General features: G+C 41.2%; 1 protein-coding gene across 2 annotated transcripts in view; it reads right to left on the reverse strand.

Moving 5' to 3' along the window:
- Positions 1-3448: 3448 nt before the first annotated feature.
- The window catches only part of usp25 (ubiquitin specific peptidase 25), a 29472-nt gene continuing 14596 nt past the window's right edge, over positions 3449-18324 (reverse strand). The window contains exons 14-27 of one of the 2 annotated variants that reach the window (XM_062433148.1): positions 17905-18143; positions 17718-17788; positions 17398-17626; positions 16478-16756; positions 15973-16116; positions 14616-14623; positions 13480-13665; positions 12591-12686; positions 10518-10696; positions 9705-9783; positions 9443-9522; positions 8997-9120; positions 6894-7086; positions 3449-6100 (exon numbers count right to left, since the gene is read on the reverse strand). In XM_062433148.1, the coding sequence (XP_062289132.1) occupies positions 5928-6100; positions 6894-7086; positions 8997-9120; positions 9443-9522; positions 9705-9783; positions 10518-10696; positions 12591-12686; positions 13480-13665; positions 14616-14623; positions 15973-16116; positions 16478-16756; positions 17398-17626; positions 17718-17788; positions 17905-18143 (2080 nt within the window). In that variant the 3' untranslated portion in view covers positions 3449-5927. The remainder of the gene's footprint in view (positions 6101-6893; positions 7087-8996; positions 9121-9442; positions 9523-9704; positions 9784-10517; positions 10697-12590; positions 12687-13479; positions 13666-14615; positions 14624-15972; positions 16117-16477; positions 16757-17397; positions 17627-17717; positions 17789-17904; positions 18144-18324) is intronic. The other variant, XM_062433147.1, reaches the window with a different exon arrangement.

An 18324-nucleotide genomic window follows, 5' to 3' on the forward strand; every position in this document is an offset into this window, starting at 1 on the left:
CCATCAAGGACGTGTTGGTATATATAACCAGTCAGTTGTTAGTGACTAGCTGTCTAAACCCGACAACAACACTTGAACCTCTTGTCTAACTTTATTAACTTTATTGTATAATTCTGGAAAGGCGGTTTTAGAAAAGTATTTACATTCAGGACATTAAGAGCTCTGATCGTCATCCAACGACTTTTTTTCCACCATGTGGAAGAGGACCGTTTCTTTTGCCTATTGTTGGTTGTGTAGAAGGTGGTGGACCTAGTGGATGGTCCTGTGTGGGAAAACAGCAACAGCAAAGGTCTAGCAGGTGATTGTAAATTTGAAGAATTTCCATCTCTGGCTGTCACCTTCTTCAGTCAAATGAAGAATCTCCCTTGTCATTCAGTTGGAACCTGAAATGCTGCCAAATTGCAGCAATTACAACATTTTAAGGGACACTTGCATCTTTCTTTTTTTAAAAGTCTCCTTTCCAATGAGAAGCTGTCATGTGATGCGTGATTATGATTGCTTCTAAATAGTCTTTTTTTGACAGATTAGCATCTTCAACCACACTGACAGTGGTGCTGGACAAACACTCTTTTATTTGTTATGACTGTAATGAAACAGACACCATTGCTATTTTCAAATAACCCTGGATGCCATATTACCGCCCAACCCTAATCACTGCTAGATAAATCTCTGTATTTCACAGTATATGAGAGTTTGTAATCTGGTGTTGGGTTTGACATTTCTGTACTGGCCCAATGAATGTATACTGTTCTACAGACTTCTGGTTAGCTCTCTGCTAACTTGAATTGGTATAAATATAATAATGTACCTCTTCTACACTTTCGAAGTAAATTTTGTTTCAGTAAAAATTAAACTTAAAAAACAAGCGAACAAGTGTACCATCACCAATCAGTTATGTTAAATTGCTGTTTTTTTAAATGGAGTTTGGTGCACCAAAAGTTAAGTCACCTCTGCTAAAAAGCGGCTTAATTGCCTCTCACACCATGCTTTTTAGTGAAGTGCTGCCCAGCAAATGCTCTCCCTCTGGCTGAGACCCATTTCACTATAATAGTTCAAAGTGTATGTATGTAGTAGTATGAGTATGTGCATTCTAGTGTTTATATAGTGAGGGCATGGTCATGCTTGTCACCCCTCTACGTCATAAAGCCACTATTTCAGGTCCACCCAAAAAGACCTGAACACAGAAATGGTAATAAAAACATTTTAACACTCAAACTCCACAATTTAGCACCACATAGTTCAGTCTTTTCATGTTTTCAGCAATTATTTTATAACATGTATAATGTGTTGTATGGGCATTTAACGGCTAATGGTGCATTGTTAATATGGAAAATATGTAGTTTGATGTGATGGGTGACTGTGGATACTTGACAGGTGGTCTTCATCTTCAAAAAAATACAATTAAAATATCTCAAAGAAACCACATATTGCATTCTTACATGCCAAGAGTAAAAAAAAAAGAAGAAAAGTTACTGTTCAGAATCATTAATAATAAACAGATGTGGCCAGAATTATTTTGAAATACTTAATTTTTCTGTTTTCTCAAAGCAGTTTGACCAGAACTGACGACATCCAGTTAATAAATTAACTGGATGAATAATATTCGTATTATGTATGTATGACTTAAGTGTAACAAGCACCTCTTGCACAGCAGTGGAGGGGGTGATACATTTTATGCAATGTCATGCCTCCAGCTGATCTGTGTCTACAATCGAGCCGAGGCCGCCAGAGCAGACTGCAAACCAAGCTGATGTAGATCATCTGGCCTTCTACATCAAAGATGTGGAATCCTAGACCCTGATAACAATCATTTTATTACCACGGCTCTCTGAACTTTTGGGATGGAGATGTAGTCTTTGGCCTCCATCAGTATCTGAAATATGAGAATGATAACTCATGTCTACTAGCAAATGGAAGTTATTATCATGTATTTAGCAAATACACACAAAATGAATTATATACTTACTGGAACAATACTTAGAAATAAAGATTCTACATAATTAATGGAAGCACATAAAATAATGTCAACTGCTGATCCATCTGGGGATACAACTTGTTCAGGCAAATTCTTCCCAGAAGCCTGTTTTAATGGTTGTCCTAGCAATGCTTTCATTATTTAAAGGACCAGTGTGTAACATTTAGTGCCATGTAGCAAAACAGACTTAGCAGAAATGGAACATGTTTAAGTATGTTGTCATTAGTGTTCAATCACCTGGCCCGATAAGAACTGTTGTGCTTTCATTAGCTTAGAATGAGCCCTTTATATCTACGTAGAGAGTGGGTCCTCTTCCACGGAGCCCGCCATGTTGCACCGCCATATTTCTACAGTAGCCCAGAGTGGACAAACTGAACGCTGGCTCTAAAGAGGGCTTTTAGTGTTTTTCACAAGTTTCACAGGCACTGTAGGTTCTTCTACATGCGTGTAAGGGAAAGAGAAGGGGAGGGTTATTTATTTGGTTGCAATCACAGCTAGATCTCACTAATTCTTACACTCTGGACCTTTGACCAAACATGCTAATGCAAAGCAACAGTATGTAATACGGCTGATCGCTTGGTTCACCTTTAGCTTGAAAAGTTTTTTGCCAGCGTTGATGCTGCTAGCAGATATTTGCCAACAACCTAAAGCTACATTAGGCTTTTTTGTGGGTCCATAAAGCAGCCTTCCTGAACTTGAAAATATGCTTTTGGACAACTGTGTTGTAGACTCACAGGTCAGTCTAAATGCAGATTTCATTGGTAAAACTGGGTGGAAACAATTTGAGAGTTTTAATTTGAAAAACCTGCATTGCAAAACCAATCCAAAGTCTTTAAGGCAGCTCTTTAACTAGATGTAAGTGGGCATAGATTTGTTAGTTGTTCAAGCTACTACTGTGCTTTTAGAAACCCCCAGAGTTCATTAGGCTGAGATCTCTGATTGCCTGGTATCACAAGACTAACTGTATTGCCATTCAGTAACAGCAAACAGTGCACAAAACACATTAAATGTTTTATCATTATTACAGTACTTATGGTATCCTCAAGTACAATTAAACCCACCTTTGTCACAGGAGAGTCAGCAGCATCCTCCATCTCAGCTGTAAGGAGGTGAACACATCAGGACCATCTGCCCTCTAATTGGACAGCTTGACTCTGTGACAAATCTGATTCAGTTGTAAAAACTGAAACTGAATGAAAAAAACATGCACTTGTAACTTGTAGTTTGTAGCTACTAACTTCACTGTCAAACATAAAAGGTAGGAAATTCTGGCGTCTGTCACTCAGACTTTGTGGAACCTCACTGTTGAAAATATTCCCGCCCAAATTTTAATTACACACTAAATATTTCTACAGCTATAAAACTATTTTCACACATGCACAAAATATTTTAGCAGCTGAGAAACTTTATTACACATTCATAAATCCATTTCACAAGCTCAAAATATTAACTACCCTTATTGGATCCCGCTACTTTAATCCCGGGTTTTAACGATTTCACCACTTTCTGCGAGAGCCGCAGCCAATCAGCTGTTTTCACCCATTTCAATAAATATGAATGTATTAAAAATGAACATTTCAGATATTAAATAGTTTTATTTTATTGAGCTACATAACAGTTTGGATTTTTTTTTATTATAGCTACATTACAGACGGAATAACATAATATTACTGCATGTGTCAATGAGGTTATTTTTTGTGAGAAAAACAGTACAGTCAAATTTTAGTGTTGAAGCTCAGCTGCTGCTGTACTACATCCCCGTCCTTGAATTCGTACCCCCCTAGTCGAACTTCCAGAGTCCGAACTTCCTGTTTCAAGTTAAAAGCCCTCTAGCGTCTCATCCATGGTCCTGCAATTTACTGGATTTTTCCACCTAGTCTTGTTTTTTTTTCTGCCTCTGCTAAACTGTCAGACAGCCAAATACTGGTACAGACAGATGTGAAGGAATTCTAAAGCACTTATACTTGTCAATAGAAGTTCATCCCAGGTCAATGACAGACACAATAGAAATACTGTCTACATCCAGAGAGAGTGTTTGTCAAGCAGCTTGTCAGCGGAATACAAACAAGCAACTGAAGTTCAACCACTCCAGGTCTTTAAAAATGACACTTCTGCTCGTCTGAACATTTCCATATACCTTACCGCCCTTTCTGCCTTTCAGTGCAGGGTTAAGATATTTTATTTCTAGTAAATGTAGTAAATGTAAAATAGTAGAGTATTCTACTGTAATTGCCTTGTGGTAACATGTTTTAGATTGTAAAGTGGGCTTCTTGGCATCTTTTTTTGATCAGGAGGGTGTTAAATCTTTGAAATTATTCAGAAATCCTCCAAATTTTTCCATTTCTCTGTTATGTGTATTTTAAAAAACAGCTCCAAACTTTTTCTTTTAGGCCAACCTCTTGACAGCCTGTAATGAGCATATTGAAGATGATGAATAAAACATCGGCCCATGCAAAAATTTGAACCAGTCAGTAAGGGCCAGTTTAAGGATCTCAGGCTACTCAAGTAACAAATAGGTGATGTGTGCACTAACTAAATCTGTGCAGTACACTGGAGGGAAATACAGGACTGGATCAAACTAAGACAAAGTTGCAATCTTCCAGAGTAATTTGTTTTCAAGGTTCTGAGTAACAGCCTGGAGTCAAAAAACGGAATCATGGCAGTGCATTTTCAAAACCATTTTGAAAGATTGCTTTCATCTTATGATCTGCACAATACTGGCAGCAACTTTTTTTTAAAAGGCTTCTGAAAACTGCCTTCAGGGTTGTTTGTAGAGTTCCCGGAAATTAGAATTAACTCCAGGAAATTAGTCCAAACAAAAACAAATCGCATCATTAAAAAAACACAGTTCAAAGCAGCTAAAATTGAGTCTGTTTTTTTTAGGTTTTTAAAAAAAATGTTTTTATTATTTTGGCCACATGCTGTATTTGGAGTTTGCATCCCCACGTTAATGAAAGTCTGAATCTAATAAGATGCATAATACTAACTAAATTAGCACAGGCTTGCTTAAGTTCTTTTTTTTTTTTACCTCAGAACTCAGGTTTGATTCATACAATGAGACCTTCAGCCCGACACTCATCCTCTCTGTCCATCACCATAATGTCTCCAATGAAAAGTGACAGTTTCACTTCTAACAATGAAGCTCAATGTTAATGATGATCATCTCAGTATGAGAAACTGTCATGGGAGCAAAGTAAAAATCAACAGGCAAAAGTTTGTTTATTTGGCCTAAAAGGGCCATAAATAAAATTTTATTCTCTCGATTTATTAACAAGCCACAGAAAGTCTGTGGCCGTCTACCACAGCACTTAAAACATCTCATTCTGGTGCAGTCCACAAAGACATGAGACCCATGTTTGAGATACTCTGAGCCGTTGATAAATCTGAAGGCTCTCTTTCTTACTTCCTTAGAAAAATAAAACAAAACGTGGTAATACTGTACCAAACTGGAGGCGGAGCAGCGGGGTGATCCTTTCACGCAGAGAAGGGTGCTGTTAGAAAGGGGCTATGAGCGTGGTCGGGGAAGCTTGAATCAAACAGCAACAACAACAATAATAAACTATGAGAAACCCTCAAACTCGTGTTTTTTTTCTTCTTTTTTTTTTGTTTTCCTCACAAAGTTGAAGCAGAATGTGCTTGGCTTTTTTAACCACTGCAGGATTGCCACTGTTTTTCAATCAACTTCTCCTCTCTCTCATTTCATTTTCCCCCTCCCAACAGTCCGTCCTCTCCTCCTTCCTCCCTTGTGTTTTTTGCTTAAAACAAAAGTGAAATAATATTTATAATGATAAAACCTATAGCAGCAAAAGAGTAACAGAGGAATAACAGCTAGAAAGCGAGTGACCCCTGGATTTATAAGGAAGGCATGGGTTAAGAGAGGTCCATGGATGTACGCCCGGGACGGGGCTCGGGGGGGGTAAGGGAGAGGTGCCTGGCCTTGTCCCTTCCGAGCTCATCTCCCCTCGGTGGGCACCCTGCCGAGGGCAGCGATGACGCGGCTAAAACGTTCGCACAGCTCCAGGGTGGAATAGGAGGGCAGTTTGGGGGGGTCGTGGAAGCTTTTGATCTCAGTCGAGCAGTCCAGTAACTTGGGGAGGAAGTCTGTCAGCTTTTCCTGGAGGTTGGCTGCCAGCAGAGAAGAGGACAGACACAGACAGACAGAGAGAGAGAGAGAGATAGTAACATGATTAACAGGATGAACCTCGCGTTCACAATCTGATCCCGAAACACTGAAATCACAGGGTAAATATTTTCAATGAGATATCACGAGTGGTTTGAAAGCGTGTGCCACAACACAAATAGATTGTAAAACTCTACTGAGTATCGGTCTGGTTGATAATACTCAGCTTTTCCTGAACAAAGGCCAGGAACTGTGAGAGCCAGCTCTCTGTGGACTGATACTAGAACACACTGATAAAAGCTGAATCTCTTTCAATGTTGTTATTTCCTACCAAGAAAAACATTTTCAGGAGCATCCCCTGAACCCTCCTTAGTGTTTTACTCAGACCTGAATATGTAGAAACAGGTTATGTGATGTTTTACTATAGGTTAGACATTTAAGGCTTATTGCAGAGTTCTTTCCCTGTGATTACTGAGCTGAGTTCTGGATCTGATTCTGGAAGTGTCTTCATTTAATTTTTGCATCTATTTTGAATCATCTAAATTTTTAAAATGTGTGTCCACCATCTGCTGTTTCTTTCATTTTCAGATTTCCTAGAAGAAGAAGAAGAAATGCCTCTCTAACGTGTGAACTGAGCAGTGGCCTGATTTTAATGATCTTTGGTAGAGGGGGAGGGTGGACGGGGAATGTACTAGTAACCTAAGACTTCAACTCTCCAGAAATATCTAATAGGCCGAGTCTGTTCCCTTCTCTCCCTCCCCCCACCCCCACAACCCCCCCCCCCCCTCAAGGACTCACACTCCATCTCTTGGCCCAGGTAGGAGCACCAGCGGTTCCTCATGTCCTCCACTGCCAGCAGGTCTCTCTCTGCGTCGTGGACCAGCAGCAGAGGGATGCAGGGCACCACCAGCTCGTTCATGATGCCCAGACCGGTGGTCACCTCCGGCTCTTCTCCGGACTCGAACATGGCGGCTGCTTGCTCGTTTAATTTCTAGGAGGGGAGGGAGATAGGGAGGGAGGGAGGGAGAGGGAAGCACTGATGAGTCTTCAATACATAAGAAGAAGTACAGCTGTTCTCTAGCTTTAACGTTTGCCCCAAGGAGTTTATTTCTGACCCTTCTGCTCGAGTATGTTTAGTTTAGTCAGTCAGATATTTGAGCTTCACTGTTCACACTGATTACGAGCACGGTTTGTGACATCACGACAACTTTGGAGCCAATCTTGACCCAGTATCCAGTTTACACAAGCCTCCTGTGCACATACAGAGAACAGACTTAACGGTGAAGCAGGACACATCTGGTATGCAGTAGTTAATCTTCTGATATGACAAATATTTGCATATTCTGAGTTTCTGGATTTTGTCAATGAGGGACAAAGGGGGAGCATGTCATTTTAAGAAGTGGTAAGTTTTGTTACATCAAACAGCTGTTACTATTCACAAAAAAGGGGGAAAAAAAGTATTTTTATATGTCTTCAAATATGTCTGGAGGGGGTCTTTAAGTCGAGGAAGTGAGGATTATTAATTCAGAATTTCTTAAAATAACTTCATCCAAGAACACACACGCACTTCTTTTTTTTTTCTTCTTTCTTTTATATTCTTCGGTGTTTCCATTTTTACGACCTCATTCGTTTCGCCCCTCTCCTCGTGTTGTTCTTTCTGGAGACGTTTTCCATTTTCTTCTAATAGATAAGTACGAGACAGCTTAAGTAGTAACAGTAATCCCGCAGACGTCATTAATTTCAACTGAATAACCTACAGCCGCTCGGAGCTGCAGCCGTGTCCTGACGCACTCGCATGTGGATACAAGCTTTTTTCTTCTAGTTCTTGGCCAAAACCACCTTGCTGTCACAGACAAACTCCCTGACCTCCCCTCTCTCTCTCTCTCTCTCTCTCTCCCGCTCTCTCTTCTCTCGGAGGAAACGACCCGCTTCTTTTTTTTTTTTTGCAAGCCAGTTTGGAATCGGAGGGTGGCTGCGAGAAAAAAAAAAAAAAAGCAACATCCGAGTACATTAACTGTGTCAATGTTAGCGGTGTTTTCAATTAAAACAAGAGCTGAAGGTAAACAGCTGAGCGGACGGAGCCAGAGGTTCTGGCCAGAGATCTGAGATGACCGATGGAGTGCTGTGCGGAGCTGAGGTTTTGAGGTTAGCTGAGGACATGCTTGTGTCTCATGGTAATGTGTTTACACTCGCTGGCCCTCCTGCTTCCTATTCCTACTTCAATGATTACATTATGAGCACAATGCTGGTGTAAGGTTACTGAGTGCAGCAGCATAGGGCTGCTAAAGACCGGTGTGAGGCTGATCGGACCAAAAATACACTCACCCCGTTTACCCCGAAAAGAAGAAGAAGAAGAAGAAAAAAAACAATGCTTAAGTGCGGCCCTGGAGCTCGGCGGGAGCGAAATGAAAAGGGGCTCACATCACGACGCTGAGGAGGATTTTCATCTGTCAGTATCAGATGAAAAACCTTCAGCGGAATCTTTTGTGGGCTGCGAGCGAGCCAAAGCAATATCTCAGCAAAAGCTATTTGATTATAGTACCACGGCTACAGTTTTGAAGGAGGGGTGAGAGAGAACGAGAAAGTGGGGGGGTGGGGGTGTCTGGCTGATTTCATTTTGCTGAGTCACTTTAGTAGGAGAGTTGGTGGTGGGGGGGGGCAGTTTGAGAGTTTGACACAGAGGAAAAGGGAGTTACAAAGAAAAGAGCGGGATCACAGGGGAACAAACTGCGAGACACAAAGGTTTCCGTTCGGCACAGATCCCGAGCTGAGAGCTTTGTAAACCGCTTAGTTTCAATTGGGGAAATATGACAGAAAGGAACAAACATAACTGTTGATTTCTATTGAGAATTGACAAGATGTTTGAAATAAATCGCCACGTCCAGGCGAGGATTGCCTCACCAGCAAACACTCTCGACGGTAATAACCCAGAAGCTCCTCGTCGTGCCCTCTGTACAGCCCCTTCATCAAAAGCTCTTTATTGTACTGGTAGGCGTAGATCAGATACATCAGAGCCTCCACGAAACTGCGAAAGGAAGACAAAAGAAGTCAGATAAAATAGTGGTGTTGGATATTAAAAGCTGCACTGAGAAACTTATAGAGTAAACCATCCAGAAATAAACTCAATGAACTCACTGCCCAGGCACATCTATAAAAGAAAGCTGCGAGCTGCTGCCCTCTGCAGGTGAATACTTTCTACTGGCTCCCCAGATGTAACATGCAACACTGAACTCTTATGGGTTAAAGCTAGAACATGATAGCTGGTGACTGAGTTAGATTTTTTTCTCCCAGCAGCAGCAGTAGAGGCAGTATTAGGTGGAGCAGCAGTGGAAAAGGCGTCACCGTACTTTATCTTCTGAAAGAGCTCCAAGCCGGTCATCATGAAGACGGTGGTCTCGCGGAAATTCCTGTAGTCCTGATGCCACGTCTGATAAAAGAGAAACATTAATTACAGGAGGCAACATTTAAAAACAATGATGTGTAATATTAACTTGCAAATACTGCCATTTTTCAAATAATTAACTACGTCACAGCAAAAGCTATAAAACTATGTGTAACACTAGTTCATATTTGAGATTTTTTTTTAAACAGTGAGACCCCGCTACTGACCTCATACTCATCCATGTTGACCTCCTCGGGCTTAATTAGGTCCAGTTTGGCACGTGCCACATTCATAATGCTCTTACATCTGTGTGGGAGGAAGAGGAGGAGGGGGGAGGGCGGGGGAGACAGGAAGAGGAGCCGGCGTTAGCGCTGCTGAGATGGTGAGTCATTGTGAGGTACTCCAGGAGATGAAACGGTCCACCCTGCCCCTAGGCCTTAACACGGCCTAATGAATCACTCTTTAGTGCTGAGAGGAGAAGTGAAACGCTCCTCCCGAGGCTCCTATTGAGGCCACATGCACACATAAATCTAATTATCTTGCTCAAAATAGAGGAGAAGGGAGAAATCAATTTTTCACTCATGAATATGGATTGAGGCCAACAAGCGTAGTTGGAAAGTTTTAAGAGATAGTAAGATGCATTACGTACCCTAATGACACAAGCATCTCAATGTTAATAGGGAGGGAATCTTGATATTTGCCAGAAGTATTAAAAAAAAAAGTCATTATTGGACATGTGTCTTTTTAGGTTTGTTTGAAAGAGATTTAAAAAAAAAAAAAAAAAAAGAAAAAAGAAAAGAAAAGAGGAAGACAGAAAAGTCATCACAGAGGATTTGCTGCATTACACCTCTGTCCGGATGAGCTGACAGTCAATCCGTAGGGCTGCTTCAGATACTCCATATTAGAGTTAAAGTCTCTGCTGCCATCTGCTGGTCATTTTGAGAACTTGTCTAACTTCATTCTTTTTAAGTTTAAGACAACCAGGAGAAAAGAGCAGAATTCACTTTTCTTTTTTTTTCTTTTTTTTAAATCTAGCTTACCTCTCATCAAAGGCCAGGTTCCTGTCAGCGAACTGTGTGAGCAGAGTCCTCTCCAGGATCTTCTTGGGCGCCTGGTTTTGAATGAAGTAGACGATGATGTGCTGGAGCCGGTAGTCGTTCTCGGGAGACGTGTCCTCCTGGGCGAATCTCAGAAGACGAGCGTATTCCAGCTTGATGGCCTGATCGGAGAGACGAAAGTGGGAACAAGTCGTGGTTAAAAACTGACTGTGGTTGAGGTGGTGTAGAGACGAGTACTTCCTTCTTATTCAGCTCCTCGGGAGTCAAGAACTAGATTTCGCTTTGCAATTAAATGAATTTCTGAAGTGGTTTCTGTCCTCATATTACAAACACTTGAACAAATAACTGAGTATTTAACACTCATACTTCTGGAAAGCATCTGTGTTTGTGTATTAGGGGCTCAATGTTGCTAATGTAATACAGCGGACTCCGACTCTGACAGGATAAATAAATAACAGGTGTAAAAACTATCCAGTGGATTCTGTAAATGATGAACACGTGCAATCACAACTACAGGCTTCCCTCTTTTCGCTGTGAAAATGTTCAACAGGTTGGGATAAATGCTAAACACTCAACAGAATTTCTACAGCAGGGCACTATAAATATGAATATCAAATATTTCTATGTGGTGACAAACACTCTCTCACTCCCTTTCTCTCTGAACTGGAAAACTCTTAGAAACACAATAAAAAATGCTTATTATTCAGATTTGAGTCCATTTCTAATTTTTTTTTCTTGTCTAAAGGTTTATTTGCATCTGCAAGACCTTTAAATATTTATTTCGTCGGCTGTTTACTTAGTTTGCGCTTTCTTGATTTATTCGAGATTTGAGAGTTAAGCACTCACTTTAAAGCGATGGACAACAAACAAGCATTGCAAACTTAATTCCCAGAAAGTTCAAAACAAGGTGATTTTATCTCCTCGAAGGCTGTGCAGTTCCTTAAAAAAGTGAGTTTAGTTTAAAAGTTTAAAAGCTCCAATCTGTTGACTTAAGGGAATCTCCATCAGTTTTAAATATCAAACAGGTGTTGAAGAGTACTGCTGCATATGTAAGGAGAAAAAAAAGTTGCATAAAGCCTTTTGTGGCTTCAGAAGAAACTATGTGAAGAACTGATGAAAAACATGTGAGGGTGTGGAGTTAGAAAGAATCGAGGTTACCAGACCTCTGTAGCCCACTCTGTTCATCTCTTCTTGAGCCTACATAAGCTGCTACACTAGCGCTGGGTATAGGTACTCCTTTAAAGAATCAACCGAAATAAGTAGATACCAAGTAGTATCAAAACGTCTCCCGTCAAACGATACCTGCAATCAATCCTTTTTGCACCCAGAGCTAAAAATATGACTATTTGTATGAACTTGCTGACAACCAATCAACGCAAGCGTTCTTCGATGCGACTTGTGATTGGTCCACTGCCACAGCAGCTACAACTCATCTGTGGTGGTGAAGTTGCGATGAATTTGAGTTAGCGCGCTTAGCAGTTCAGCAGCCAAGATGCCACCTAAACAGTGTGTCTACACTACACGCCTGTTACACTGGATAAAAGCAAGTGCACAAAATGTGGAATGGGTATCTAATCAAGTACTCAGTTGGTATCAGTATCACTTTAAGGGTACTTGGATTGATACTGGTATTGTAATTTTTAAACGATACCCATCCCTAGCTGCTACTGGCGTAACACACCCGATCTCTAACCGTTAGTGGCCGAGTTGCATCGATGGAGATTTGGTGCCAGTTTTTGACAAGACTGAAGTATGAGTGGAATAAAAAGGATCTGCAATTCAGCTGAAAAAATTTGGGGTCTTTGGGAACTCCTGTTCATTGTGACTCATGACAATGTTATAAGAGAGCAATGCTAAATCTTTCAATAGCCATTTCTGAACTCCCGTTTGTAAGATTTGAGTTACTGTAATAGTTTGTGAATACAGTAAAGTAACACAGTACACAAAAGACAGACAAATGGATGCACAAAACAGAGGAGGAGAGTGGAGTGGAAGGAGGTGGAGAGAGAATGAGGAAAAAGGTAAAGGAGAGAGGGAGAGAGAGATAGAGTGTACCTTAAAAAAGGCTGCCTCTGGCCCGTTCTTTTCATATACGCTGCAGGATTTGCCAATGGCCATAATGATACCCTGCATGTTCGGGGTCATCATTGTCTGCCCGGGAAGCAGGAACCATGTTACAAACAGAACAATGGGGGTTCTTGTGACGAACCAAACAAGGTCAACTGCTATATGCTATGTTAAAGTGCTCTGAGGCACTATGATGAAGCATACCACATGTCAGGGCATGCCGGACATCACTCAGCAGTCCATGCATTGGGTTAGAGTGACACAACTGTCAGTTCAATGGCACGATGCGTACTCCTCATAAGGATCATGAGTGAAAACCAAGGCAGCAATACGATAACTGTAAGTGTGTGTGTGTGTGTGTGTGTGTGTGTGTGTGTGTTGCTGCTGGAATCAGACCACACAACAGCACACTATATGATCACTGTAGGTGCATTTGGTTTTGGATACAGGGGAAAGTTGGGTATTAAACAGGCAACATACAACAGCTAATTTAAACTACAACCTGAGTCTTTGCTTTTTTTTAAAGAATTTACACAAGAGTGACATGTGTGAAGAAGCAGACCTAAAGCTTTCTCGAAAAGGTCAATGTGCCTTTGGGCCAAAATGCAATCTGGCTGAAGAAGACTTTTCACACAAGAGTCATGTAGGTAGGCCAACAAAGAGGTTAGTATTATAGTGTTTTAATCTTCGGGCCAATCCTGAAATCAGCTGGCATGATGTGTCAGATTCTCTCAGGTGTGAAAAATCTTATGTAGAGCCATGTGAATGGGTGGGTGATGCTCTTAGTCCATATTTATCATACAGGCACAGGCTTCTAAGGACCAAAAAAATACATTAAAAAAGGGAGGGGGACAACATTTGTTGGGGCGAGAGCTACCTCGTCATCATATCCCCCCTCCTCTGACTCTATGACAAAGGTTCCCACGTTAGGAATGGCCACCTCTACTGTGCGCCCGGGGGACTCGTCCTCCTTGACGGGGTCAGGAAGAGGGGTGGAGGAGGACGAGGAGGAGGGGGCGTTCGCCTGCACCTCAGGCTGAGGGGGAGTGGGAGGGTGAAGAGACTGTAGAGAGAATGGGACAGATGAGACAGGAAGGATAGAGGGATGATAGAAAAAGCAAAGGAGCGTTAAAAGTAGAGGGAAACTTAACAGTAAGATCATTTTCTATCTGAACACTATAAGTTTGTGGTTTTTCCTCCAAAAAACTGAAATAATGTCAGCTGATGATGTATTTTTCAAAAGGTGCTGCAGTTCCTCTGAATAGTGTTGAAATCAAAACACAGACTTGGGTTAATATAAAATATATATAACTTATAAATATAGCAAGTTCTTTTAATGTAATGCAGTATATTACAAGACCTTCAAAGATAACTGTGGCCACATTTTGGATCTGGCTGTTATTCACGGTGTTAATATTGGTACATTTAATTTTATTGATCTGACTCATGTATTGGATTTGATAGTGTCCTCCAGAGTGAGTCAGTAAATCAGCCACAGATGGCGCTTCTATGCATCTTTAATGAAGTCGCCCCATCAAAATTCTCCTCCATTCTTTCGGCTAATATTATAACTAATGCATTAGATGTTGATAATCTGGTGCAGCATTTTAACTTTGTCTGTAGCTCTATATTGGATAAGGCTGCAGCTCTTAAATACAGAATGAAGGGTAGTGAAAATAAATGTCTGTTTGAATCACTGATGACATTCATGCTTTTAAAATAGAGTACAGGAGAGCGGAGCGCAGGTGGAGACGGATGAAGCTCCAGGTGCATTATCTGCAAATGAAGGACCTGATGACCTCCCACAATGACCAAATTAAAAAATGTATTTTTCTCTTTTAACACAGTCTAATTAGCACAGTCCCAAGGTTCTTTTTAATACTACTAAACCCTGTCAGTTTTAATCAGTGTAGATCCTCTCCTGACAAACTTTTCTATGAATGAGGTAAATGGGCTAAGATCAAAGATCGAGGTTCCTACTTCATTTACTGATCTCCCTTGTCCAAATCATACCTCTCCATCTCATTTTACACCAATCTTCCACAACAAGCTTATAGACTTCATGTCTCACTTTAAATGTTCATCTAGTCCTGTGGACATAATGCCCCTTAAATTCATCCCTAGTGTATTAGATGCTATCACCCATTGGTTGCTCACTATAATTAATCTGTCACTATCTCCGACTATTTGAAAACTACTTGTAATTACATATACATAAAAGAAACCAGTCAGGTTTCAGGAAATACCACTGAGAAACACTGAGACTGTGCTTGTTAGAGGAGCAAATGATCTGTTAAGGTCTGTTCATTCAGTTGATTGTTCAGTTCTCGTATTACTAGACTTGTCCGCAGCCTTTGATACAACGTATCACCACATTCTCATCAGTGGACTACAACACTGGGTTGGTTTCTCTGGGAAAGTCTTAAAGTGGTTCACAAATGCTTTGTTTCTGTTGGCGACCACGTTTCATCCCTTATCTATTGCACGTTGGGGTGCTTCAAGGCTCCCTTTTGGGCCCAGTTCTTCATTCATTATATATACTCCCACTAGGTGATATAATTCGTAGGCATGGCATTGACTACCATTTTTATTCTGATCATGTGCCGCTACATGTCCTGGTAAAGCCTGGAAAAAAACCCACTAGCTGATCTTGACAATCTACATATATGTCTCCCAACTGGCACAAAACAATCCATAGACTCCACATAGCCCAGAATGCAGCAGCCAGACTACTAACATAAAAACAAGAAAATAGATCCTATTACTCCCTTCTTAATGTCTCTTCATGGCTACCACTTTATTACAGAATCGATTTTAAGATTCTACTTTGGACTTCTAAAGCAATTCATGGCCTAACTCCAGAGTATATTTCTGAATTACTTGCACTCAGTCTCTGGTCCTCAGTCAGGAATTTGCTGGCAGTTCCCATGTCAAGATGTAAGACCACAAGGGACAGAGCTTTTGCTGTTAGGGCTCCACAACTTTGGAACAACCTGTCCGATGAACTCAGACTTGCAAAGTCAGTGTCTTCTTTTAAAATCGATAGTGAAAAAACATTTCTTTCAAGGCTTCTTTGCTGTTTTGCTTCTGGAAGTGTTTTTTTTTTTTTATTCCCTCAATTTTGAGGAATTTGTCTGCATGTGTTTGGTTGTGTTTGTTTTTTGCTGTCATTTTTGTCCTTGTGAAGAACCTTGTAATGTCTGGTTGTGATAAGAGATAAACTTCATTATTACAAACACCAAAGGGTTCAAACCCTACTGGGCTTGTGCCGGTTCATTATCATTCTAATAATAATGGAGTTGACACAGATACATGATGTGTAACAATGACTTGGTGTGAGTGAGGTGCATGATGTGTCTGTGTGTTTTACATACAGCATTTAACAATGCCTCTGGGCTTCTCTCCTCTTGTTCAGAAGCAGCTCTGGAGATGGCCCTCTCTGTGTCCTCCTGCAGGTGCTTGGAGTCATTATTGGGTGATGGCTGCTCCATGTACTCTGGGTCCTGCTGGGGTGCTGCAGGAGGGGAACCAGCACCATCAGAGAAATGTAGAAATACACAGTTCTTCATGTCTCAAACATTTTCCTTTTACACTAGCATCACTATTTTCTGTGTGTTTGTAAGTTGGGTACCATTACGTGTTAGGTTGAATCCAACATACTAACAAAAACCTTGAGCTACCTAATAGCCAGCAATTATTGTACAGTATATATTTTATACAACATGTCAAATGGAGCAATATATTAAGGTCATTTCCTCATCCTTTTATTACTCTCTAGGAAACAGTTTTCTTTTTTATCTAAACAAGTATTGATTCTCAATTAAGTATTCTGCTCTTAATTCCTTCTCTGTGCCTGTGAGTGTGGTGACCCTGACCTGCGTTGTCTGGAGGGCTGGACTCGATACTCATGGGCTGAGGGGAAGAGGAGGAAGTAGAGGTGCTGGATGCTGCAGAGGCAGCGGCAGCTGCAGCTGCTGCTGCTGCTGCTGCAGCCAGGGCCAGCTTCTCCTGCTGGGCCTTGCGGGCCTGCAGGGTGTCCCACTCATGGATCTCCTTGCCAAAGAGCTCATTGTCCTCTTTCACGTACTGTTTCAGGTCTGGGGGCAGTTTGTCCATGCCACTGAGTATCTGTCCTGTTTCTTTATCAAATTCCTCTGCAAAGACAATAAAGAAGAACAATGAACATACAGTTTCTGATCTGCTACAAAACATGAATGATGTGTGATTATAGTGTTTCAACAGAAAAAGAAATAACTAATTATTTATTTTTAGTGCTTCACTTACAACAGTACAAATCAGTAATGCTGAGGACCAATCAGCTTATTTGTTTTGGTTTTTACTTTTAAACAGCAGATCAGAGCTGTTAAAACCACTAAAAACCATAGTGGAATAAATTAGCTTGACTACTTTAATATAACTGAACCAACACGTAACAGTATTGAGCATAAGTGCTATATTATTATTCAAGTGATAAGTTAACAAGAAGCTAAGTTGTAAGACAATGTAAGTAAATGAAGGTATGAGATCATGTGTGCAGGAGTGAAGGAGTGAAATGAAGTGGAAGAATAATATGTTGGGGGAAAAAATCAACTCAGGGAATAAACAGTTAACCAGAAAATCTGTCGAAAAAATGATGGCAGTAAATGTGTTTTCAATGAGTCAACAAGTAAGCAGCATGTGTTTGTCTGTCCAATAAGGGTTTTAGAGAAAATGGACGAAAACATAAAATACAGACAGAAACAATTGCTAAAACTGTGCATCATAAACAAGCAAATTCACTGTATTGCACTTGTACCTTCTATAAGAAAGGGCTTCTTGTCGTTGATATACATGAGACAGTAGGCACTGGCGTTGCGGTAGCCTCCGAACGAGTCTCTGACCAGCTCCTCCCAGGAGGACTTGGTGACAGAGATGTCGTTGTACTTCATCCAGCAACGCTGATGTGGGTCGTAGATATAAGCCCAGTAGTGTCCTGCGTTGGCCTGGCCTTCGTGGACCAGCACCGCATGAAGCCGATATGGAACCTGAGCCAAAACAGTGCTGATTAATAAATGAGGCAGTTGACGCAGCGTTTAAGTATTACACAATGACTGATCTTAGAAGAGTGCTGCTCACCTGCATCATAGATTTGTCAGAGTACATTAGTTCAATGGTTCTGTGGATTCGGGTTATACTGCCCTGTAGATCTGGAGGGAACAACATATGCAGCCCTTTAGTTTTTTACTTTTGCAATGTCACAAAGAAAGTGAACTACAGCAGTGATGGAGATAAAGGGCTGAAAACGGGAGGCGGGTGGACTCACCTCGGGTGTCATTTTCCACTTCGCTCCTCCAACGATGCAAGCAGCCTTCGAGCACCCTCAACTCCTCTTCAGTGATGTGGCGTGGAGCGGGGTGCATGGGGAGGTCAGGGGGAAGCCGGGACTGGGTGAAGGGCTTGTGAATGGGTACTCTCTGCTGCTGGGCTGTAGTGGGAGCTGTGGCGGCACCTGAGGCATGGCCTGAGCTCTCTGAGGGAGCCATGGAGTCCTGCTCGGCTGTGCTGCAGAGGGAAAAATATAAATACAAGAACGTGAAAAATAATGCAGTGTAATGTCTCATTTTACAACTTAATAGATATACAAACTTAGTCCTATTCAGACCTGTCAATCAAAGCAGAAACCACCTCAAGGAATTACATGTGACGCTGTCAGCGAGGTTAGTTAATGGTAGAGCCCTGTGAT

The sequence above is a fragment of the Scomber scombrus genome, chromosome 14 (genome assembly GCF_963691925.1).
Source record: "Scomber scombrus chromosome 14, fScoSco1.1, whole genome shotgun sequence".
Classification (NCBI taxonomy): Eukaryota; Metazoa; Chordata; class Actinopteri; order Scombriformes; family Scombridae; genus Scomber; species Scomber scombrus.